General features: G+C 41.3%; 1 protein-coding gene across 2 annotated transcripts; it reads right to left on the minus strand.

Moving 5' to 3' along the window:
• Window positions 1-688: 688 nt before the first annotated feature.
• Window positions 689-23,148, minus strand: MAN1B1 (mannosidase alpha class 1B member 1). 2 transcript variants are annotated; one of them, XM_076355848.1, is made up of 13 exons: window positions 22,964-23,148; window positions 20,555-20,663; window positions 19,926-20,062; window positions 18,694-18,854; window positions 16,786-16,895; window positions 15,316-15,501; window positions 13,001-13,149; window positions 12,165-12,353; window positions 10,972-11,162; window positions 9,430-9,550; window positions 6,678-6,875; window positions 6,240-6,371; window positions 689-5,374 (listed from the first exon to the last, which is right to left on the minus strand). In XM_076355848.1, exons 1-13 carry the CDS (start codon window positions 23,096-23,098, stop codon window positions 5,171-5,173), a joined length of 2,022 nt encoding a protein of 673 aa, XP_076211963.1. In that variant the 5' UTR covers window positions 23,099-23,148; the 3' UTR covers window positions 689-5,170. The 2 variants fall into 2 exon arrangements, with proteins under 2 accessions (XP_076211963.1, XP_076211964.1); XM_076355849.1 differs by lacking the exons at window positions 19,926-20,062; window positions 20,555-20,663.
• Window positions 23,149-24,153: the final 1,005 nt, after the last annotated feature.

Raw genomic sequence — 24,153 nt, forward strand, 5'->3', positions numbered from 1 at the left:
AAGTCCATTTATCAGATCTTTCAGATACGTACAAATGAAGGACAACATATGGAAGACCCGATTAGTCAAACTCCAGCCCCCAAAGAAAAACGCTTTAAGACTGTTAGTGGAACTACATCCTCAATAAGACCCGTATCTTCTCTGTTTGTGCTGACGAAAACCTCTACATCTCTGCTAAGATCTGTCAACGTCCCTTTTGCTCACACTGAAGTCAGGCTTCAGGTTTGTTGCTGAAACTATGGCTTATACAACGCTGCCACTTCCAGCCTTACTGAGATACTAGAATCTGGTATTCACTCTCCGTGCTCACAGACACCCCCCACCAACTTTTCAGAATTTAGATTTGCTGTACCCCAGCAATTATTCAGGACTAGCACCACATTAAAAAAGCAGACAGCGGTGGATGTGTCTGCAGACAGAGAGGATTACATCTTGCTTGTATTACCCTTCTAACAGCATCCTTAGCTCCCAGCAAGCAGGCACCCTAATTAAACCAACCCGTTGGCTGCATTAAAGCAGCCAAGTTCAGTGTGAGTCTTTTGGAAAGCGATCTGCAAGTTACCGCCTTTGTCCAGTGGCTTGTTTTGTGCCTTTGAGTGAACAGAGGCCCAGGTGTCTTGACCTTCCAGAAGGATAGTTCTTTAATCCTCTTGTAACGGACTATACCGATCTCTTCTTTTCCTCTTGCGGATAGTACTTGCCCCAAAGGAATCCACAAGTGTGAGGGACACAAATGGTTTGATTTATACGGAAGGATGAACTAAAGGCTTTCAGATGCTATGGCAAAGGGATAAACAAGATACACATAGACTGCCATGCAGATGATAGATGAGCAGCGCTAAAAATAACAAAAACAGGCTTCAGAAACTGTGGCAGAAGTCTGAAGCCAGTGCCACAAACGTCCATAACGTTTTGAAGCCTTGGGCAAGGAAGAATGGGATCTAAGTGGAAAACCCTGGTTGTGCGGTGCTCTCTGAGCTGAAGGGAAGAGCCCAACAGCAGCAGCCACCACTCATCGCAGGAATGCTGCTTGTGGCTGAACTTCAGGGAACACAAAAGGAAAATGGAGTGCAAGTAGAGAGTAAGTGACCCAGAGCACCATCCATGGGCAGGGCCCCCACGCTGGTTTAAGACCTGTACCAGTGGGGTTGTTGAGAGAAGGCTTACTTATCATCACGTACCAGCATGAGGAGTATGACCAGGATGGGAACATTGCACAAAACAGTAAGAAGTGTCCCTCTGGTCACATGCCTTTAAGTTGAGCTTGAAAACTGATCATGCAAATCAGCAGGTTTTCGGGGCAAGCACAAGTCATCCGTTTCTGAAGAACTCAGGGTTGGTTTTTAGTGGAAGCTGAGGCCTCCAGACTTTGACAGTAAGTTCTAGCAATACTTCAGAGACAAAAAAACCCAAGCCGTTCTTCCCGAATCCAAAGTCAGGAAACTCTTAACCCTTCTGTTGAAGCAGCAAGCTTGCCAGACAGCATCATGACATGCCCACTTTACTGGTCTTGTTAAATATACTGAGTGTGGCACTGGAAATCAGGAGCTGAACTGCCTGTAGGGTTATTTTGAGGAGTGCACAGCTCTCCTCGAAGGAAAGTAGTCTTAAAGGGCAGAAGAAATTCACAAAACTGTGTAAACATGTTAGTTGCAAAAACCTATCCTGTCTGCATCCCTCATCACTGCAATGTCACACTGGTATAGAATAGGACACAAAGCGGATTCTTTGCCTAGTATTTGGAGGAGTAAATACAGCTGTATCTGAGCTTGGCATGTAATGTTGAAGATGTTGCTAACGGAAAGCCATATGAAACACAGAGGGGCCCCTGGCAGCTAATACCATGGACCCTGTAAAACTGCCAGTTTAAGACCTGTAGTGAGACTTCAGTTCTCAAAAAGTTCAGAGATTAGATGCTAACTGTGGCCCCATCCATCTATTGAATTTTCTTTGAGCAAACAGGTATGGTTTTTTTTCTGAGCTGTGGCTTAAAGCCCAGCGTGTGAGACTCCAAAGTCCTACAGCTGTGCAGCACGGCGTGGCTGTGCCCATGCGCATTTCTGTTTCTCAGTGAAAGGGTAAGTGAACAGTACATCTGGGTGGGGCCGGGGTTTTTTTGTTTTATTTTAATTAGGCAAGGCACTCAAGCTCTTGGAGAGAAACCAAGGCAGCTGTTTGTGCAAAAGGACAGAATCACTGGTTGAAGAGATGGCCTTTCTGCAACATTTTACTTTAAGCATCAGAAGCGTACCAGTACATTGAAACACCAAAATGGATTACAGACCCTGCAGTTAAGGCTTTGGTTCAAAGAACCACAGAGTACTTGAAAGAAAACTTTTCAGAGATGTGCAAAGCTTCTGTTGTGCTGGGGGAGCACATAGTGGAATTGAGATGGGCTGTGAAGCTCAGAGACTAATCTGACACAACATACTATGTTAAGGAAGTAAAAGTAAATAAGCAATTAAAGTGACCTTTGCAAAAGAACAGAAAGAAGCAGATGAGCTTTTATCAGATTGTTTAGGTTTGTGCCATTTCACATGTGATATAGGAGTCTGAAACAAGCATTTGTTCTCAAAGGTAGAGAGCTGAACAATCTTAACTTCAGATTTAAAGGACGAGGACAGTAAAGCCACACTTTGCAAAGAGATTCAGTTTCCCAGGAAGAATTAAGCAGAAAAGAAATCAGTTGGAGCAACAGGCTCAGCTAAAAGACAAGAAGTGTGCTTGGGAAAGTGACGATTTATTCTTCTCTCCTTCCTTTACCTCATTATGAAATGGATTATTACTCTCAAGCCAATCATAAGGCAAAAGAGTTGTAACAGTCTCCCACTGTCCCATTTGTAGAGTCGATTACGTTAAGACTAGCGTAAGACTTCAACAACAGATTTTTGGTGAGCATTTATACGTATTCCACTTTCTAAGAAATCTCTTTGTTTCCTCAGTAGGGCTGCCATATAGGTGAAACACCAAACTCTGGAAGTTTTACAATCCATAGCGAAGTCATTAACTTAGGGTTCAATCCTAGCTTCAATTGAAGGCACAAGGCCAAAACAACACAAGTCAGTAGGGCCTGGGTTGTCTCACCAAATTTATCTTTTTTTTTTTTTTTTTTAATCTCCAGTTTTAAGCCTTCAGTTTTTAGCCAAAGCTCAGCTCCTCAGAAACACGAACCTGCTCCACAAACAAAAACAATGAAGGTGTTTCCTCCCACATTTCACAGCATTTTCCTTCTTTGCTGTTATGTCAAAGAAAACAAAAGTCTTAGGAGCAAATCAGTTGTGCAGACAAAAGCTACAGCTACTGGATTCCACTACACACATAAGTGAGAAACTAATTTCCAGGGTTACTGGTGGCATGTGAACTGGAGGAACATTAACATTCTGCACAAACTTGTCATGTCTTGCAAATCCCAGGGTCCCTTTGATGACAGAAAAAGGTGCATTTAAATAATTTGTAAAATTTCTCCATTTCCATAAGCCATCATTAGTACATGGAATGATAGATATTCTTTAAAAGACTTAAATAGTGGTCCCAAGTGTAACTTCTGACCCCAGCAAACAGAACTGATCGGCATAAAACAAATAAAAATCCACCTTATTTTACAAATCAAAGGTTACAAATACTGTAAAATACACATAACCCCCTCAGCCACTGGAAAATTAACCATTACAGTCAGATTTAATTAGCTCTGCTTAGCAGCCCTAGATTTAGAGGGGACTGTACCTCACTGTCGCTACCACACACCTGCGTACTTCCCACCTCTCCCATTAATGTGAGGGGAAAGGACATTTTGGTGAGAACAACCTCTTTTAAGAAATATGAACAAGCACATTTCTGAGAACTTATCTGTGAATACAGGACTGTCCAAGTAGCTACAAAACCAAAAGGAAAAGCACTATGGAAAGCTGACTTCCAAATCCGTGGTTTAAAATCTATTTGCACATACAAAAATGAAAGATCCCAGGGCTCCCATAAGATTCTTAAAAAGAAATGGGTCTGCTTTGTCTTCAAGCAACTGAACAGATTTCACTAATTCTGTTGGGACCAGGAATTGTTGTAATACATTTAGACTGTCTGCTTTTAATACTACTAATGAAAATACTTCTACCCAAAGTACTCCTAAGGAAAAAAAAAATTGAAAGTTTCTCCACAATCCAAAAAACGACGACTAACATGAACTTTGCTGTACAGTTGTAAGCTTGTTTTGAGTTAACAAACACCTTACAATGCAGTATCTGGACAGGAAGGGACGGAAGAAGGCTGACAGAGTTATACCTAATGTGCTCACAAGCTTTCCCAGTGCCCAACCTCAGAAAGCAGCTTTCAGTCAGAATACCTGAGTCTAACTGATGCAAATAATATATAAAATGCATGTGTAGTTTCACTTGCGTTTCACATTATCTCCTGCATTCCTGCAGATAAGTTAAAAAACTGCAATACCTCTACAAAATTATATACCACTTTGAGCCAAACCAGCAGCAAATTCTCTTCCATCATTCATTTCAGCCACAGTTGGAACAGATTGTTCAAAGTGCTCTATAAAACTAAGACACTGTACAACAGATGCTTTGCTGCCACTTCCTTCTTCTAACGTGATGCAGCATAGCTCGGTAGTTTGGAATGAGATCAGAGTATCAGTAGCAATACTGACAGCTTTGCTTCTACCTGGGACAACGTTACCATTCTTTGTTTATTCCACTTACCACCTGAAACACTACACGTTCTTATGAAGGAATGGTGCTGTAACTGAGTGTTTCAGTGAATCCAGAATAAACCAGAAACCTGTAGGCTTATTCCTTCTCTCCAGGAACAATCCTGTGCTGTAAGACAACTTGCTGCATTCCCGATATTGAGCATTTAGTAAGACTGACATAAGTGAGTTCTGGTTCACCAGAGCCCCGTGAATGTCATGGTCCACACTACAATTATTCTCTGAGCCTCATCATCAATACCAGGAAAACCAGCTTAGTATGGCACAGCTTGTCCATCCCAGAACCAGGTTTTAGACTTAAGACTGACATGACTTCTCCAAACGAGAGATACTTTCCCAAAGGTTTTGTTTGTTTGTTTTAAGCCATAAAAGGTGCAATATAGCATCTCTCCTCAAACCCTGAAAAGTAAAGTGACTTGAAGATAAAAATGCCACCAAAAAGGTCTACCAACACCCAGTCTATGCTGGCACCCAGATAGGGAGTGGATGAGCTTCTGTGTTAAATACGTATTTGTCAAGGTTGATTAAGTCTATGTCATCTGAAAACAGCAGAAACATGTATTTGAGTGTTTCCCCAAGGAAGAAGCTCTCCATCTTATCTCGTGGCTCTGGATTACTGGGATTCTGGACGTTGTTAATGGAAGTATAACCACCTGTAGGAACCTGTGCCAAAAAAAAAAAAGCAGAAATCTTGTATATTTCGATAATCTAAAATAAATTATTTTCACTTCTTAACATCCAGATGCACTTGGAGAAAATAAGTGCTAAGAAACAGATCAGCATGTTTTTCATTTCATACTTGTTTTTCATTTACATATAAAACTTCAGTTATGAAAAAACCTCATTGCACTTTAAAAGAAACCACGAGGATAAAATGAAGCAAAATGTCCATTTACGCTTACTTTAAAGAGGTATCACGAAGAACACCCCCTTGAAGTTTCTGGACAAACATACAGAAAGTAACTAGTGCAATTTCTGTATTAGAGTTGGTTAGAGCACCACACCTATTCTCTTAAGAACAGACCATGGATATTTAATGACCACTGGCATCTAGGCCACACTTTTACAGCATATCAGAGTGATATCTCCATGAGCACTGTAGTCAGAACGAATACAAAAAACCCTCTATTAAAGCATAAATGCCATTTTGTGGCAATTTTTTTTTGGCAACTTCAACCAAAGGATTCTTTCAATCCAGCCAGGTCCTTCTCAGCTTCCAAATTCTAAAAAAAGTCACAGCAGGGATTCTGACAGCTTCCAAGAAGCAGAGACACTTTGGTAGTCTGCATACAGCTTCTGTATTTTACTTTTTAATCAATGTAATACAAGTTCTTTCCCTGAATGTACTAAGTAGTGTATCTCAAACTGTAAGGCACTGCATGAACTGAATTTTTCTGTGTGTTCTTACGAATTTCCCCACAGGTATTTGATGACTCTTGAAAGATGGTAGGTTTCCAAAGTTCTTTGGAAGAGAGCAAGTGAGCAAATACAGTCCTGACAGAACAAGGTCATTATAAGCTGACCTTACCCGTGTGTATTTATTGAAGTTCTGCAAGATTTCCCAGCCCCAGTCTTGGTATTTCTTATCACCAGTGAATCTGTACATATAAAAAAGGCTTTCCACAGTTTCTGGTCGCAGTAAGTTGTGCCTGTCTGCAGGCTGGAAGAGAAAAAAAGAGGCAAGAATAATTCAGACAGGGAATTTCCTCAAGGGCACATGCAGAAAGAAAAATAGTGATTCCCATCTCCATCTACTCCAAAGAGTTTATTATGTATAACTCAGCTTCTAAATACACTACAGGGGTAATTAAAAACAAAGGCTAGGGTACACCTAGAAGGTAAGGCAGCAAAAGAACAAGCTGCTCCACAACAGAGCACATCACCAACATCTGGCTGGGAATTTCAACAGCAGAATAGAGATACAGAAGAATCATCGAATTACAGCTCAGGCCAGCTATCTGTTCACCTTGATTTCCACATCTTTGTGGCCCTTTTGTGCATGAAGATTGAAGTGTACGATCTCCGGACTCAGGCCTGTCTCTACTTGAGCATACATCTGGTAACAGGTTTCTATAAGGGCTTCAGCCAATTTCATATGATCAGCAGTCAATCCATTGTGAGCTCCCAGTGCCAAAGTACCAGGCAAAAAGCAAACCAAGTGATCCTGCAAGACAAGACAACTCTTACTGGGGAAGAAATTACACAACAAACAGGTATTTGTGTGTGTGCGTGCGCACCTCTCTGTGTCCCTGTGTCTGTTTCTCCCCCCCCGCCTCTTCTTTCTCTTCTTCAAAACACATTTCAGGTACCAAAAACTTGAGGGTAACTTTTTAACAATGGGATGTAGTGTAGCATGAGGCAGGCAGCATTATTACAGAGACATCGCTGATTTGGAAAATGTACAAAACTGTGTTTTTATGTCAAGTTTCTGAAAAAAAGGTCTCAGGTCAGGGCAAGGGGGAAGAGAGAGTGTCTTTTGGTCTACCAGAAGTATACATTTCACACCAACTCATGAAGGGGGGTGGGCAGAATCACCTAAAGGTTTCTCAATAGAGACACCTAAAAGGGACAACATAAGGGACAAACTGATCATCTGAATTTAATTTTAAACTTAAAATGGAAAAGAGATGGGAGTCAGCCACAGAAAACAAAGCTTTGGAGAAGGGGAGAGAGATCAGCTGAAGGAGATTTTCATCATTCTGAAATAATCACATTAGTGTTCTTGTAGGAAAGACATCTGCAGAGATCATTAGATCCACTGACGCAACTGGAAAACACTGATAAGCATACTTCTGCCTGAAAGCTTGCCCCTTTCCTGCAACTTTGTTATTTGGGGTAATAAAAAGCTATTACCCCTCACGTCTATAGAGCACCAAAGATGCAAGAGCACCATTTTTCTAGAGAGTCTGGGATACAGCTGGCTCCCATGCCCACCACTAACTCTCCTAGACTTACTCTCTTGTTTACAGCCAGCTGAATGCCACAGATACCAGGCACCCTGAACAAAACATCTTTGGCTCTTCATGTATGTATGGAAGAGGGGCACCTGGGGATGATCGTGTGAAGAGCATTCCCGCTTGCTTTCCCAAGACAAAGCAGCAGCAATGAAAGGACTGCAGGGACATTTCTTTCTTAGCTTTTACTTGCTACAGCAAACAATTTGTTCAAAGGACAAGAGGAGCAGTGTTACTTCAAGAACTGCGCAACATTTGTAAACAATCAAGATTAATTTAGTTAACTTTCCAAGAAAGCTCTATCATCACAGACAGTTGAAGAACACATCAGAAAACAAATTGTATAAAATGCCCAAAGCTCGTCTCCAGCAAAATTCAATTTGCAATACAAGACTGATTGTCCTCCTTCAGGGGCTAATCCACCACTGATACTGTGAATGTAAGAATTACAGATTAATGTCACATGGAATTTCAAATGAAATTCAGAATGAAAGCTCAGGTCTCATCACCCAAAAACATAGTAAAAACACTCTGGTGCACAAGCAGCACCTGTAGGGACCTTTAAAAGCTTTGTCCAGTCCTAAAGGAAATGGTTGAGGGTGGTGAAGGTCAACATAGACGCAGGAGACAAACATCCCCCGCTTTTCCAGTTGGCCAGGGTAAGATACCTGTCAAAGTTTTCACCCAATAATAATTGATTAAATACCAAAACTCTGACTCCTTGGAACAGAGCAAGTGTACCGACACAGGCAGAAACCTAAGCCAAATCTATCTGTCTGAATTCAATTCTGTCATATCTTGGGATGGGACAGCCCCCTCTACCCAAAACCCAGACTCCGGTCTCACTCACAGCAGGTTTGGCGAGCCTTTGGGAAATTCAGATGCAAGAAGCACACGCTGAAAAACAGAACTGAACATCTCAAAACCACTACATCAAGAAACCAAACAAGTCAAAAAATTCAGTAAAGCTCACTTCAGGTATTGAAAAAGTGTATGTAAGGCTATGCATAAATTAATAATACACCACTCATCTTAAAAAGCCACACACACATACAATACCTGTACTTGCATGAAATCTTTAACTGAAAGATCTTAAAATGCATTTTAAACAGTATGGATGCACAAATTAAGAGCAGGGAGTTAAGATCAATCAATTTTCCCTACAGCAAACAGCATACTGTTTTACTCAATAACTCTACATGTAGGAAGAGAAACAAATGTCATGACTGGACATAACCCTCCAAAATTATCAGATTTTTTTTTTTTACCCAGTAACACAAAATTAGATCACCTGCTTCTTTTGAAGGTAAATCTGAAAAGCCAGGTGTGCAAGTGTCCACATATATTTTTGAATTAATCAAAATAAATAATACATAAAATAGGCACTGCCTCAACAGTTTCAGCCACTGGAATTTTATGACCAAAACAGGAAAAAAAGAGAAAGAAAATTTTACTCCAGCACCAAAATATTCAGTCTTACAGGAACAGAAATGGATTTACTCAAAGAGAAGGGCCCTGGTTTGCACAGGTGACTAGTATCTATAAACTAGTTAGTCAGTAGTTCTGTCACACTGGCTATATATATAGTCTTGGCTTTTTTTTTTTTTGGTTGGTTGTTTTTTTTTTTTTTTTTTCTTGGAGGGTGCGAGGGGGAAAGACAGCACAGCAGCTTTGCGTTTGCCTGTCCATTTGTTGACTTTTTTTTGTGGTGGTTTTTCTGTTTTCTTTTGTTCTTGTTTTTTAAAATGCAGTTGTACTTCTTACCATCTTGGCACTGAAATGGCCATGAGCAAGCTCTCCTACAAAAGTAAGCTTCTTGGGTTGCGATCTCTGAAGAAGATGCTTTTTCACTCCTTCTATGGCTCTCATATAGTCTTCCAATAATCTGTGAATTAAAATCATTCCCAGTTAGCTCACATACACGCAGTCAGAACACATTTAATCATATCTGATGTTCAGCACAATCCTTTTGGAGACCGTTATTTCAGTGTAGAGAACAATATTTAACCAAATGTGAAAACTGACAAAAAAAATCTTCAAAGTCACCATCAACTGGACATTAATTAGTTATTGCTACCATGTAGCAATATTTGGTTTACTTTTCAAGTAAACCCTAAATTTAAGTATTAAAGAAAACATACCCCCAACTCTGTTTCTAGGCAGTAACCAGATTTTATTTCAGGAATCCTTAGAGGTCCAGTAATTGAAATCACAGAAACTCTAGACTGGTAAGGACCTCCTGGAGATCTCTACTTCAACCCTCTGCTCTGAAGCAGATTCAATTAGATCAGGTTGCCTGAGGGCTTATCCGAGCAATTTTTTAGTATCTCCATCCGAAGATGGAGATTCAATGACTTTGAGCAATCTTTTCCAATGTTTGACCACTCTCATTGTGAAACATTGTTTCACAGTATTTAATTGGAATTTCCCTTGTTTCAAAGTACTTTTATGCGGAAAAAAACCCTGTTGAATAGTTCCATTTTGAGGCTCACAAAATGCCATGTTCATGGTCCCAAAGACAACGGTTCTCTGTTTACAGTGAGGTATGGCTTGGAAAAAGCAGTGATGCAAACTTTCTTTGTAGAGATGCACCTGCTCTGATATAAAGAAATGCCTCAGAGAGACACATTGTCACTGTATGCATTAAACCCCTCGACATGAATAAGTCCAACATAATTAGGTTATAAGCAGACAAAAACTGCTTGGATTTTTTTGTCTTGTTCTGGAGGAAACCTTCATTTCCAACACCTCTAATTCCTCTGCTCCTTGCAAACATTCTCCTTCACTTATCCAGTGCAGATAAGAGAAACATAAGAGACCTAAAGCAAAGTTTACATAAACATCAAACTTCAGTCTCCTTTCTAAGAAAAGTTATTCCTTATGGATTAAATCTCCCACCTCAACCATCTTGTAGGATTCACCTTTCCCTAACAAACCCAGAAAGAACACAGACATCGCTGGTGAAATGACGTATCATCAGTATTTCAGAAGCATCTAATTATGCTCCATATCTACTGCAAAGACTTAATTCTCTTCTCCTGTCCGTAACACCCCTCACATCTGATTTGCTGAGGAAGAAAAGTTTTCTGAGGAGGAGAAGTTTTGAGACTAAGCCTAACTCTCATGCTGTTTTTACATCAACTTACCACAGGTCCCTCTTGCTTGCTTAGCTTGCTTTTAAAAACAGTGATATTTTCAGTCAACTGTTGGGCACATAGATTATTTTTCTTTAAGCAGCAAACTACAATAGAAAGTTTTACAGCTCACATAATTCTCACACAGATATGAGAAGTGGAAAGAACTTACTCATTTTCTTTTTTCCCACCCTGAATCCATTGCTTGAGCAAATACTCATAGTAGCTGTCAGCTCTGGCTCCCAGAGTATAGACACCCAAGTGAGTGAACTGCCCGCTATTGGTGTTTATGAACATAGGCACTAGTCCATCATTTTTCCCTGAGAGGGTGTGAACATGCTTCATCACCTCATCTACAGCTTTCTAAAAGAAATAAAATAGCAAACATAAATTACAGGTATAAATGATGCACAAAACCGTGGCTAGTAACTTCAGGCCGATAACAAATCTTTAACTACTCTTCCTCAAATTAGCATCAGGGACATCAAGTTCAGCTCGTGCAATATATTAAATACAGGATTTCAAAATTGCTGACTCTCAAAACATGATGTTCTGGGTACATTTAAGTACTCTGAAATAATTATAACTATTTTCTTTCCTTCAAGCAAGCCCACTCAAAAGCCAGTACTATGGCACAGGACTATGATCTGACTTACTCATATTTGCAAAGTAGAAGTCCAGCTAAAATAACAACTACCTGAGTCATGCAATAGCTAAAACTTCTTTAAATAACTGCACTCGTCAAAACTTGAACTGTGGATAGTTTAAAACAACATCACCAAACAAAAAGAGTGGAAAATATTTTTTTCTCTGGAATTATTTTTATTTCAACTAATTTTTCCTTCTACTATGACCTGCTGTCAGACCCTTATCTAGTAAGTCACATTTTAGTTCCTTGGATGGCAACACCAAGGTTTTGTTCTTTGCATTTAGATAATGGCATCAAGAAACCGCACACAGAATTCTAACAACATTAAGCTAGGCACAGTTTCACAGTCCCCTGTTTAGCATAATATTTTTTCAAAATCTGACAACCTAGTGTCAAACAAAAATGTCAATGATAAAAACTGGAGGGGTTGGAGGAAGCTGGGGGTGGTGTTTGCTTTGGTTTTGTTGTGGTTTGGTTTTGTTGGGGGTTTTTTTTGGTTGGTTGGGTTTTTGGTTTTGGGTTTTTTTGTTTGTTTTTTTTTTTTTAATCAAAAGCTGTTTCTGAGGGAGAAAACTAACTATTCACCTCCACTACTATTTTTTGGTATTTAAGAAAATAATTGGAATGACTGTTTCTTTTCCTTCCCTCATCTAGAGTTTCACAACTCATTTAACATCACTTAGACACTACAGAGACCCCATGTATTGATTCCATACCTGGAATTTCTCATCTCCAGTGAGACGAGAGAGCTCCCTAAACTCCAGCTGAATACTGGTCACCTCTGCCACAGTGCTGTCAGATGTCCAACGAGGTGGATGTGCAGTGCCCCGGCCAATGTTGACATCAGAATATGGTATCTTGGAGGGGGTCTTGAATGCTGGCATAAGCCTGTTCCCAATGTCTTTCTAAAGAAAACCCAAGAGCACAGGACAAAACAACAAACAAAACAAAAAATAAATATATACACACACGCACACCCCTTTAGATTTTCTTTCACCACACAGATAGAAAAAGAGAGAATAGCAGCTTAGTTTTAGATGGTGCAAGAAAGCCAAAAATTAAAAAGGGTTCTGGATTTATTCATAGTAATCACTACAGAGTTTCTACCTTGTTCCTAGTATTGCATGCCTCATTTAAGTCTGCAATCCCTATGCAACGTGATGTAATTCTGAAGTCATTGACTGCATCTAGCTAATTTAAAGAGGTGGCTGATGCTGTTAAGACACAAAGAAAGGGTGACAAAAGACAACTATTACTCTTTGCCAACCATTTATTTCCTCTTTTGTTTCATGAACTTTATTATGACCAGCTCTTCATCAACAGAAGAACAGGCATATATAAGAATACCTGATAAAACACAGCAAGGCTCTGAGGTTATCTGGAGAGCAAAAAGCAGCACAGGCTTAGAAGATTAATGGTAAATCCCTTTCCCACCACTTAAAATATGAAACTGTTAAAAAACAGCAACATTTAACTTTCAGATGAATCTTCCCTCAACTTTGTCCAATACGGAATACATAATCCAGTTTCATTTGTAAGACTAGTCACTCACAGCTTTTTCCAGGAAGAGGCTGTCTCCAGAGAGATGGTAGGTGCTCAGCAAGCCCCCCAGAATACGAATAGTGCTCTCAAAGAGGTTCACATCCACATTTTTATCGAATACTAAATCGTTTGCTACCCATTTTCTTGCTTCTTCAAACTCTGCAAAGTATAAAAGGTAGTTCAGTTATGAACTTCTAGCATGTTCCAACAACTACAGACATTAGTACTCCATATATCCATGACAGTTACTTATGTCTGTCTACAGAGATCATAATTTTAGGTGGAAAACTAAAATGAAGAGCATACGCTGGGAGAAATTTGGCTACCATCAGCTTAATTCTTATTCAGCATGCACCACAGATGCATACAGACAGAAATGCCCAGCAAAATAAAAAGTTCCTAATAGTCTAAAAAAAGAAGAAATTGAGGAATTCTTTGTTAAAATACTCCAGGAACTGATTTTTAAGTCCATCCATTTGACTTGTCAGACAATTAGTTACACTTCCACAAGAGCCTTCTGAACTTTTTAATTAAAACTTTTTAAACCAAAGCTGTTATCCGTTATCTTGGTAGATAGCTAACAGCCATTAGGCTAGCAATGTCCTGGGGAGCCTGCCTCCTACTTCAGCACTTAACCCATAAAATCCTGACAGTCTGCAATTTTTTCCCCAGAAATAAAACTGGTTGTTTATCACACCACTAATTCAAAAAGGAATGTAAAAAAAGCCATTTTAGATTCAACAGCCAGCTTAGCAGCAGCATCACTCAAAGATTGCTTTTGCACAGGGTCTAACTCCATGGGCGCATGTGAGTTAGCTTAGCCTTCACTGTTAGAGGCATGAGCTATCTGAAACTCTCTCACAACTTCCAGAAATGCCTGCTTGTGAGCAGGCACAGAAGAACAACCGGTTTCCCAGAAATGGAAGGTATTCAACAGGAGATTAACTCTAAAGTGAAAGGATGCCTCTGTGTCCTCATGAGAAAAAATGTCTTGGGTGTTGGGTAGACGGAGAAGAACCACAGAAAAATCTCTGCCATCAGATGTTAGCACTATCTAGCAGTACAATAGAAAAGGTAAGGTCCTCTTTCACAGAAGCGTTAGTATTCATCAGCTTATAAGAAAGACTGGAAACCTCAAACAGAAACTCAGACAGAACTTTCATTTATATAGCATTTGTTATTCAGAGGAAACCCCAGGAGCTTTCTAAGGCAATCAGCAAAAGAACTGCTATAAAATATGAAGAAGCCTTCACCAAGAACCCATTTTCAGCACATCTAGATGACTAATAGTTTATTTTAAAAGCTCTATGCAGTTCACAATTAATTTTTTATGGAAGAAAAAAAAAAAAGCAGTACACTGTCAACTTGATGAAACTTCAAGATAGCCTGCTCAGGCCTAGAGCTGCAAACACATGATATGGAGTTTTCGTTTGATTTAATATTTTACACAAACTTCAAAGGTAGAAGAGAGAGAACCATGAAAGACTTTCACTGTTTATTGCCCCCTTACTAGCAGCTCTGTTCTTCCTATCTTGACACAAAAAATTGGCATGATTGATAAGTTTACAAAGGTGGCTATCTATCAAGGTTAAATAGATACAGTTCCAGAAATTTTTAGATACAGCTAAAAAAACCTGCACCACAAAAAAACCCCAAACAACTCTTAAATACTGATTAAGCAAGTTTTTTGCAACAGAATTGCAAAATTTTTGGCTTAGTTTTTAAAATCTGTTTGAAAGTTTTCTAACATAGTCACTTCCAGAATAACTGTGAAAAAATACAGACAGCAGAGCAGTTCAGGAAGGAGGTATTGAACACTCCCCTTCTCCATCCATTGATCCCTTACAGGAACAACGTTCTTAAATCCAGATATGAAATACAGATATTAGGTGTGATAAAACACAACCTAGGAGCTTTCAGGCTAGCTACCCAAGACTGATGGGTAGAAAGCCTACAGTGGCTGTATAATGGAACAAAGATAGCATGAGGGTTTTAGTACAGAAACAGAAGTCAGGAGGCTTATTAATACATTCCTCAGTTTCTAGCAGATATATACAGCAGAATATTTTTTTTCTGGCTCAAAATTCTATTCCAAGAAAAATGGTGTCCTTTAATATAGTTGTGGGTTTTTTTAATATTTATTTTTATACCTATTGTTTTTATATATATATATATGTATGTATGTATTTACCCTCACAGGAAAACTAAACTTACTGGCCACACATAACAAATGCTCCCCTCAAAGAACTCTGAACATGTACTGCCTGAATAGAAAATAAGGAATTATTTTAGAGGGAAAAAAAATGGAGGAGGAAAAAAAGTTACCTTCTTTTAAGCCTAAAATCCACATGGTATCCAAGGCGTCAATTAAGGTAAGCCCAAGTCCAAACCACTCGCTGTAGGACTTGGACAAAGGCTTCAGCTCATCATGGCCCCAGGCAAAATCCTTGTATCCTTTCCACGCATGGCGGAATGCTTCTATCACAGCCATCTGACGTTCGTTTATGGGCACTGCAAAAGGAAAACAGCACCTTGCTCAAGACTTCTGCAGGGGAGTTATGCAGCTATACCAAACACCGTTTTGCTGCATTCTACCCAAAATAAACTTTCTGCCAAACTAAATGATCAGTGTGATGGAAAAACCATCCTCAGATTATTCTTTTCAGCACAGCCTTTCCTCTGCGGAATAACCAGTCAGTGTTTCTGGTCAGCAATTCAGCCAGGTGGAAACAGAGATCTCTCCCTGACAAAAAAAGTCACTTCTGCAAATAAAACATTAAAATAATCACATGCACAGTTGTTAGATGAGTATCATTAAAGCTCAAAGACCTGAAAGTCAGGAAATACCAGAATTAAGATCGCTTAAATCAACTGTAATTCAGCTGCTGAATATATATGCTTAACAATACAATCCTTGGCTAATTTACCACACACCATTTTTTCTTCATCTTCCCTGTCTTATTCATTGGCTTCTGCTAAATTTAAAATCAGTTATACAAAATTTTTTCTCTTGAACTTTTCATTTAATACAAAAAGGAAGAAAATTTACATTTTCCATCTTGGACAAAGCCATGTCTTTTTCCATGGTTCTACTGAAATTTTTGCTCGCAATTTGCCGTAAAGTTGAACTTATGTTACGCATCCAACATGAAAAATGTCAAGCTCATTAGCTGAAATTTTGAAAAATTATAAACAAACTAAGATTTCTAGAGCGGGAAACAAGAAGCAGCATAACTAACCCCATATATATTAAGCTAGCAAAAGCCAAATACATCACACATTGTAATATGCCACGTTTATCATATCAGAACTTCCTCGTATGAACCCAGAAAGCAGAACAGGTTCTTTACTCCACAAGGACAGCAACTGGAAAAATAACTTCTACAGCTTTCTGGTGAGCCTTAAAAAGAGTTCAGTTTAATTCATGGAGGAAGTCGCTTTCCCTGTATTTGCAGAACAAAAGGAAAACCACTGCTGAAAAAGGAAGCTGTCCCTTTCAAGCCCTCTCTCTTTAGATTATCCTTTCCTGGACAAAAGATGGGAATGTCTGCCTCCTCTCAGAGGCTGTATTTCAAGGATTTGTCACTAAACTCTACTTTCAAATTCTGAAGGCTGTCATGGTGGAATAAGGTCACTGAAAGACTTGGATGTTCTAGGTAAATAATCTTTCCTATGCTTTTTGTTTCCTTTAATTAAAATAATAAATAAATAAATTAGATGTGCGTGGGGAGGAATTGCACAACTTCAACCACAAAAGTGAACAGAAATAAAGGTATCGTTAACTATACTATTTACCTGGTTCCTTCTGGTCTTCAGCTTCCACAGATGAAGGTTTTTCTGGTTCCTTTATTTTGATAGACGGAGGTTCAGTGCTTTGGTCAGGTTCTATCACTGCTCCTCTCCAGCTGCAAATACAAGGGATTGTAATTAAGACTTAATTTGATCACAGAAAATCATGCAAATGACTGCATTTCCTTTTTCTCACGATACTTTGATAAAACAAGAGCTGGATTTTGTATCACGGATCAAAATAACTGTGTGGTCCACTAGATAATTTTTCTGTTCAAAGAAAGTAATTTGCACCAGAGAAATTTTACTGGATTAAGAAATGTGTCTTACAGGCTCTTGGAATGTCATTAAATATCTTGGCAATGGAATTTAATAAAGAACTTCTAAAAAGAATTAAAACATCTGAGAATGCTGCATTAGAAGTATTTTGTTATCTACCAGTTCTGAAATGATCATAGGAGCCACTAACACTAAATAGTACCACACAAATGATGATCATCAAAAAAATCATGAGTAAGCACAAAGGGCTAGCCACTTAAAGTACTTGCTTTACTACCAAGGGGTTCACAAGCCTTCCCTACTATCACAGATGCATAAATCAGTTTTTACAGGTTTTTATTAAGAATCTCCTGAAGGAGCAGTCTTTCAGAAAGGACTTCAAGTCAAGCCAAGTTCATATCAAGATCAAACAATCTCAACCATGCTGTTTAATATACAGGTATGTTGCCTTTGAGTTCCTGATATGCCTCCTAAGGGAAGCAGGCTTACAGGACCTTTAAAGTTTATATTGTTTACAGTCAGCATACCTTATGACTTACATGAATCCCATCATTTCCTTTCTTACTTTCATTCTTTAAATTTGTAACTAGTCTTCACTATGCTTTCATTGCTCTCCTAAGTTTTCCTGTTACCACCTGTTTAACTCTATGAGTTATAGCGTAAGCACAGGAATAAAACACTTCAAGTCGTTCTGAGAGATTTCAGATAATACCAACGGCCAAAACACTGATGTAGGCACAGTTCTGATGCTCAGCTGTGCTGGTGCTGAAAAGGACACAAACATATTAAAAAAACAAGCCTAGTGTTCCAAATCTTAAGAACCTCTGCTGAACAGTGCTGAAAAGGACACAAACATATAAAAAAAACAAGCCTAGTGTTCCAAATCTTAAGAACCTCTGCTGAACTTGTAGTAGTCTTTTCTATATCCAAGTTACATCCCTCAGTTATTCCCAAATCAAAAGATTTCAATCAATAATATCTTAGGGAATTACTTAGTATAAATATAATCATAGCAGCATAGACCCTCTGTAAAAGATATTACTATATCTGCATAAGGGGTGTGTGAACTGTATGATTAATCTTTTGTAAGAAAGGAGTAAGCATATCTTGTACAGTTACATGCACACAACTACATACACATCTACGGCTTCTGCCAGTTCAACTTGGGCTTACTGTATTTAGTAGCATCATACCCCTAACCAACACTGACACTGGTATAATTTTCCAAGTCTGGCCCAGGACAAAGACACTTGTGACAGTATTATTGTATTGATATTGGTACATTAATATTTACTACAAAAGAAATGGTGGAAACCTACAGACACCGAGAATTCTCCTGAGCATTAAGAGTGTCTAAGTGCATTAGAAATACAGGCAACCTTGTAGGGCTCCAAATCCTCTGCAGTTCTGTGATGCAAACAGTAAAAAAGAAAAGCTGCACATTCGTCAAAATTAAATAAATCAGCCTAGCAATATCAACAGCTGTCAGGCCAGACCTGAGAACAAATATATGCAAGGGAAGAAATCAACCTCAGACACAGGCAACAAAGAGCCCTTACAATTTTCACTCCAACATCCAATGGATCTTGGCGGGGCGAGGCAGGGAGTACTGTAACTTGCTGGAAACATTTCTACCTGATAACGGATTTCTCCGTTTTCTCTTCTTTATCAGCCTGGACCACCTCTTCTACAACTCTACTGCTATCATGTCGGGTCTTCAGCCTCACATCCCTCCGTGATGGCTTGATCTGAAGATTGGAAGGACCACGCCGAACATAAGGCGGTTTTGGCAGCTTCTGAAAAAATAAAGAAAAAAAACGTGCTTGGTATGTTGCAGACACAGTAACATTTCAAACCATAAATCAACAGCATTCCAGTGTTAAACATAACTTCAGATAAATCTTATTTTGATATCGTATCAGCATGCAAGTTCTGCCCTGAATGGCAGGTATGCTGAAGACCTTGTTTTTTTGTTTTTTTTAAACTTTTGGTAAAATTATCCCGTTCTTAAGTTTACAGTGATAAATTACTTTTAAACTACCTCTACTGCTACTAGATATTAATTTAACACAAGGCACTGCCAAAGGATTGTAAAGATCTTTGATTCCATTTTACTAGGCACAGTAAATTTTTATTAGAATTAGCAAAAAGCATGCAGAAAAAAAAGCTTACACAATGCCAGTGTTAGATAATACCAAGAATTACTATACAGTAATACATGTACATTTGTGCACGATGAGGGAAAGATTTAATACAAAATTTCATATTCATTAACTGGAAATCCCAAAGTTCATGAGATAAATACATGAAGAGCAACACAGTAATCAGTTTTCCTCTATTTCTCTAATCCACAGAGTCAGTTCATGCTTCTTTCCCACTGCATCCCCCACAAATGTAACCCTTCAAAACCTACTAACACCTGTTCTGTTTGCCACTATTTTTCAAGCTACCAGAAAAGTTATTCCAATCCAGCGTGACACTGACTGTATCCTACTTTTCATATTCAGCCATGACTCTGTTTAGGCTCCTCACAACAGCAAGACTGACGTCCAGAGCACTCCAAGTCCAAACAAATTAATCATAGCAGGGAAGTGAAGCCTCAAGTAAGAGGTCACTGTGACCTAAAGTCCTGGCACTCCTAGGTATATCAGTGATTAAGAAATAGTATACTAAACACTTAAATAAAAAAGGTAAAGCCAAGAAATACTATACCAAAGCCCTTCCTGAGAGGAGAGCATTCCACCCAGAGCAAACTTTTACTGCAAGTTATAATTCCTTTCTCCTCAACAACTGTTGGAACCAAGCACTATTTGCAGCTTTCACAAACTCTTTGGTAGCTTTATAAAACTAATTTCTTCTCATAGTACCTGCGGTGAAAGCTCTGGGTAGTTTCCAAGGTTGGCATCTGCTTTCTGGGGTGCTGGTAGAACGGCTGGATTTGCCAGCTTTAATCCAGGAATTTCTGGTTCTGTTCTCTGATCATCCAACGATTTGTTTGTTACACCTAGACACACAAAGCTGCTCAGCACAAGGAATCAACAGCTTAGGCTCCAGCTAGAAATTTATAACAGTTTGCTGCACTCACATACTAGATGCACCTCCAAAAAGTGTTTCCATTCACAAAACATTGATAAACACACACTAATTGTTAGATACAAAGTGTCTGTTGGTATTAACACTCTCCCTAATATACAAGGAGGCTGTTAAAAGGCACATGCTTTTTTTAAAAAAAAACCCCACCACTCAGCCTCCAAATCTTAATCAAAAACAAAACATTGCTCTAGTCAAGATAAACAATGAAAAGGCATATGAAAAATATTTCTGATTAAGCAGAAACAAATCATTGAAACATGTCACACAAAATCATCTCACAACTGCACTTTAATGGATACACCCAGTCATTGTCAATAAAAATTAAAACTAGTTATAAGAACTACAACAATCTCTTAAATATAACACCATACTTCGGTAATTCTGAGCTATACAGAACACATACTTTTCCACGGTTCCCCCATGCTTGTGTATGAAATGACTCCACAGACTGCCAAGAAGGCAAACAGGAAGAGAATTACGCTCCGCTGTAGTCGAGACAGCTGCTTCCATTTCTTTAGGGGAGAAAATAAGTAAGAGGAAGAATATTTAGCACGACATTAAGAGCCTACTCAGTCAAAAATAAACTCTTATCGGTTCATTCAGAGCAAGAAACACAAAACTGAGTAGGTTTAATTTTACCCTCTGTTTCCAACTGCAGACATCCATTGCTTATTTTCTTTGATGATAGAGAAAATAGGAATATAACATGCTAGCATATGGCACAGCAGGCTCAGAGAAACATCAGAGCCACTTGCTGCAAGAACCTCAGAGACTGCCAAGTGCCGAGATTCCCAGAGAGCATCCCCTACAGCACGCTGACTTTCATCACAACCTTCGCTGGCTGACCTGTGCGTCTGCCCAGATGTCAACTGGGAAATAAGCCAAAAGCCTCTTTCCTCCCTTCTGGCTGGGGAGGTACTGCAGAACATACATGCAAAATAAGAGAGAGAAGAAAGTGGCAGGAAAACTAAAAATGTTACTGCAGCAAAGAAGAAAGGCTCAAAACAAGCTAAGCACCAGCCACTGGACAAGAAAAGCCAGGCATCCGGCCTCTGACAAACATACGTGGAACTGTCACGCAGAACAGGTCCTGCCACCACAAATAAAGTCACCAACCCGCCTCAACATGAAAATGAAGTAAACAGAACAACGAATGAGACAAAACCACAATGTTTTGAAGTTTAGTCCTGGGCAAAAATGTGTTTTTAAAACTGAAGTATATACAACAAAATCACTAAAAGTCAGACAACAAATGCTACATTAGACTGAGGGAGATGTTTCCTCCATTTATAGAGAGAGCAGTTGGAGTTAAACATTAACTGCTAAATTACGAGTTTGTTAGTTTTCTAACAGTCCTATAAAAATTCACCAGAGCAGCATTTTGCTTCTAATTACTGGTTTTGGCATACAGAGAGGGCGCTTCAGTGCCAATGCTACACTTGGGAACAACCCGCAGTTTCCTACAAACCACTCTGCACCTCACAGCGCTTCCCATAGTCCTCATCCTCTTAATAACAACCAGAGGCTGCAAATGTTTCAGTGAAGAACTGTGAATGTGCTCACGTTGCCAAGCCCCACAGCACACATTTCCTGTTTTCCTCCCACACTGCTGACAGTACAGTACTTCTGTACAGCAATCCTGTACACCCTTCCCTATGCACACCGCAAGATGCCGATCCCACTCCTTCACCTTCGGCTGCATGACCATGCATGACTTGCATGGCCAACCGTATCATCATCTCCCAACTGCAGAAGGATGCTTGAAACCCAGCAGCCCTGTGTTTCCTCCGGGTAGGATGGGAAAAGAGGTATTGACTGTGGTGTCTTGGGATGGGTAGGAATGAGGCAGAAGAATACATAAGGGCATTCACCACCATCTTACTTTTTTTTTTTTTTTGCTGACAAAGAATAAGGATAAAAGGAAGGATGAAACATCTTGTGCCCTATCCCCACATTTCCCTAGCTGTTAATAAGAGAGAAGCTGCCATACTGCGTCCCTAAACAAGTTCTTCATATGCTTCATCTGCCCACCTGTAAAGCCTCTATAGGTGGCTCTACCTCATCTCCTATCTGCAACAAGGGTTATCTCGTCCCTTTCACTCCCACGTGGCCTCTCCTGCCCAAGACTCCCACCCCCGGTAAAGCTGCCTGTCCACTCCCTACCCCCAAGCAGACAAGAAGGTCAATTCCACACAGCTCTGCTAGAGACCCCTCTTCTCACGCTCAGCCTTCCAACGGAAAGCAGAACCGTTCCCATGACTCTCCTAGGGCAAAGGACAGGGCTCCCTCTTCAAGCTCTAAAATAGAGGGCAAAGGCACTAAGACCAAATCTCACCCCCCTCCACTCCTGCCCAGAGAGTGCAGTATTGCCTCTCAAATGCCCACTAGCAGAGGGCAGGATTCCCCTCAAACAAACACACACCATATCCCCCCACCCCAGCTCTCTTCATAAAAATTAAGATATGACTTAGAGCACTCTCAAGCAGCCTGCACTCCACAAACCCCTACCAGGTGGAGAGCTGCCACCCCAACACTGTTTTTCTCGGAGCCCCCAGCCCGGGGCCACTCCTCCCCAAAGCCCAGGGCATCTCCATCGTCGTGTGCCCACAGCTTAGGCCCCCTCCCCAGCTCGGAACGGGGGGTCCCAAGCCCAGGGACGCCCTTCATTGCCCACTCCCTACAGCCCGTCCCTCCCCAGCCCAATAGGGCTCCCTCAGGGCGGGTACCAGCCCGGGGGTACCCGCCACTACCGTACAGCTCCCGACCCGCTCCAGGCCGGGTCCTCCCCTCACGGCCCGGAGCCCGCCCTCACCCGCCAACAGGAGCGCCGCCTCCAGGCCTTGCTGTTATTGTAGCCGCCGGCCCCCACCACCTCCTCCGGGCTGAGGGTGATGGAGATGAAGTCCCGTCGCGGCGGCGAGGCGGCGGCAGCACCAGCCGAGTACATGGCGGCGCCTCAGGGGCCGCAGCCCGCCCGCCCGCCGCCCTGCGCGCCGGCCGCCATGATCCCGCGCCTCCCGGCACAGAGCGGGGCGGAGCGGCCGCTTCCGGGTGCCGCTCTAGCCCGAGAGCACTTCCGGGACTCTATGGCGCCCGTAGCAACAAGCCGCGCCGCGCCCTAGCAACGGCGGCCGCAGGGCGCACCGGCCCCGCCAGCGGAAGCCGGGGCAGGCACGGCGGCGAGGAACGGCGGCGGGCTGCGGCGCCCCTCGGCGCGGACAGCGGGGCGCGGCGGCTCGTCCTCCTCACCGCGGGCAGGGAGGCGGTAGCCGCGGCCCTCACCACCTCACGCAGCGCTGGTGCCGCGGGGGCTCCGCGCCGCCCACCCGCCGAAGGTGCCACGGGGGGACGCAGCTCTCGGCGTGGGCTTGTTCCGAGTCCGAGCAAAGCCCCCGGTCATCCTGGCACGGGCACCTCCTTCGGGCAGGGTGGTGGTGGTGTTTCGGGGCTGAATTTCTTTCGCTCTTTCCCCTTGCTGGCCCTCGCTTTACTTACTCTCGGCACGTAGCCAGGGCCTGCCCAGCGAGGACTTCAGCTGCCTGGGCGGGAAATGAGACAGGAGAGGCTGGGAGCCCTCGCTTTTCCTCTATGTTGTGAGGTTATAATATAGAGACCAGTCACAGAAATATTGGCAATATAAATGGAAATGTGCACGTAGGAGGTCATCAAGAAAAACAACTCGATGACGATTAACAGAAGGGCCTGCGTGCTCCCATCAGTCAAGCTCAGGAAGGTGAGCTCCCATCCAGCTTGGAGAACCACGCTCTGGTAAGGCCACAGCACCCGCCATGCAGCAGAAGACACCGCCCCAGCAAGAGGAGGATGCACCACAGACACCATTGCTCCTCTGCCAGCCCGCCAGGAAGGTGAGCACAGCAAAGGAAAATCTCAGACAGCTGCTGACTCCCAGAAGACAGAGAAGAGCTGTCTAATGTCATTACCACCTGCCAGTGTGAACCCCAGAGACACGTCTGACAGCCGGCATCCCTCATCCTCTGCATT

This window comes from Aptenodytes patagonicus, chromosome 18, assembly GCF_965638725.1.
Source record: "Aptenodytes patagonicus chromosome 18, bAptPat1.pri.cur, whole genome shotgun sequence".
In the NCBI taxonomy this organism is placed as follows: Eukaryota; Metazoa; Chordata; class Aves; order Sphenisciformes; family Spheniscidae; genus Aptenodytes; species Aptenodytes patagonicus.

Bases quoted from the DNA above. Each gene is read 5' to 3' on its own strand.
- MAN1B1 (XM_076355848.1), bottom strand. From the start codon at position 23,098: ATGTACTCGGCTGGTGCTGCCGCCGCCTCGCCGCCGCGACGGGACTTC. The intron at 20,063-20,554 runs GTATGTGTTCTG...TTGTGTGTCTAG, and splicing joins CATGGGGGAACCGTGGAAAA to GTGTAACAAACAAATCGTTG. The intron at 11,163-12,164 runs GTATGGAATCAA...TATTTCTTTTAG, and splicing joins CTGGAGATGAGAAATTCCAG to AAAGCTGTAGATGAGGTGAT.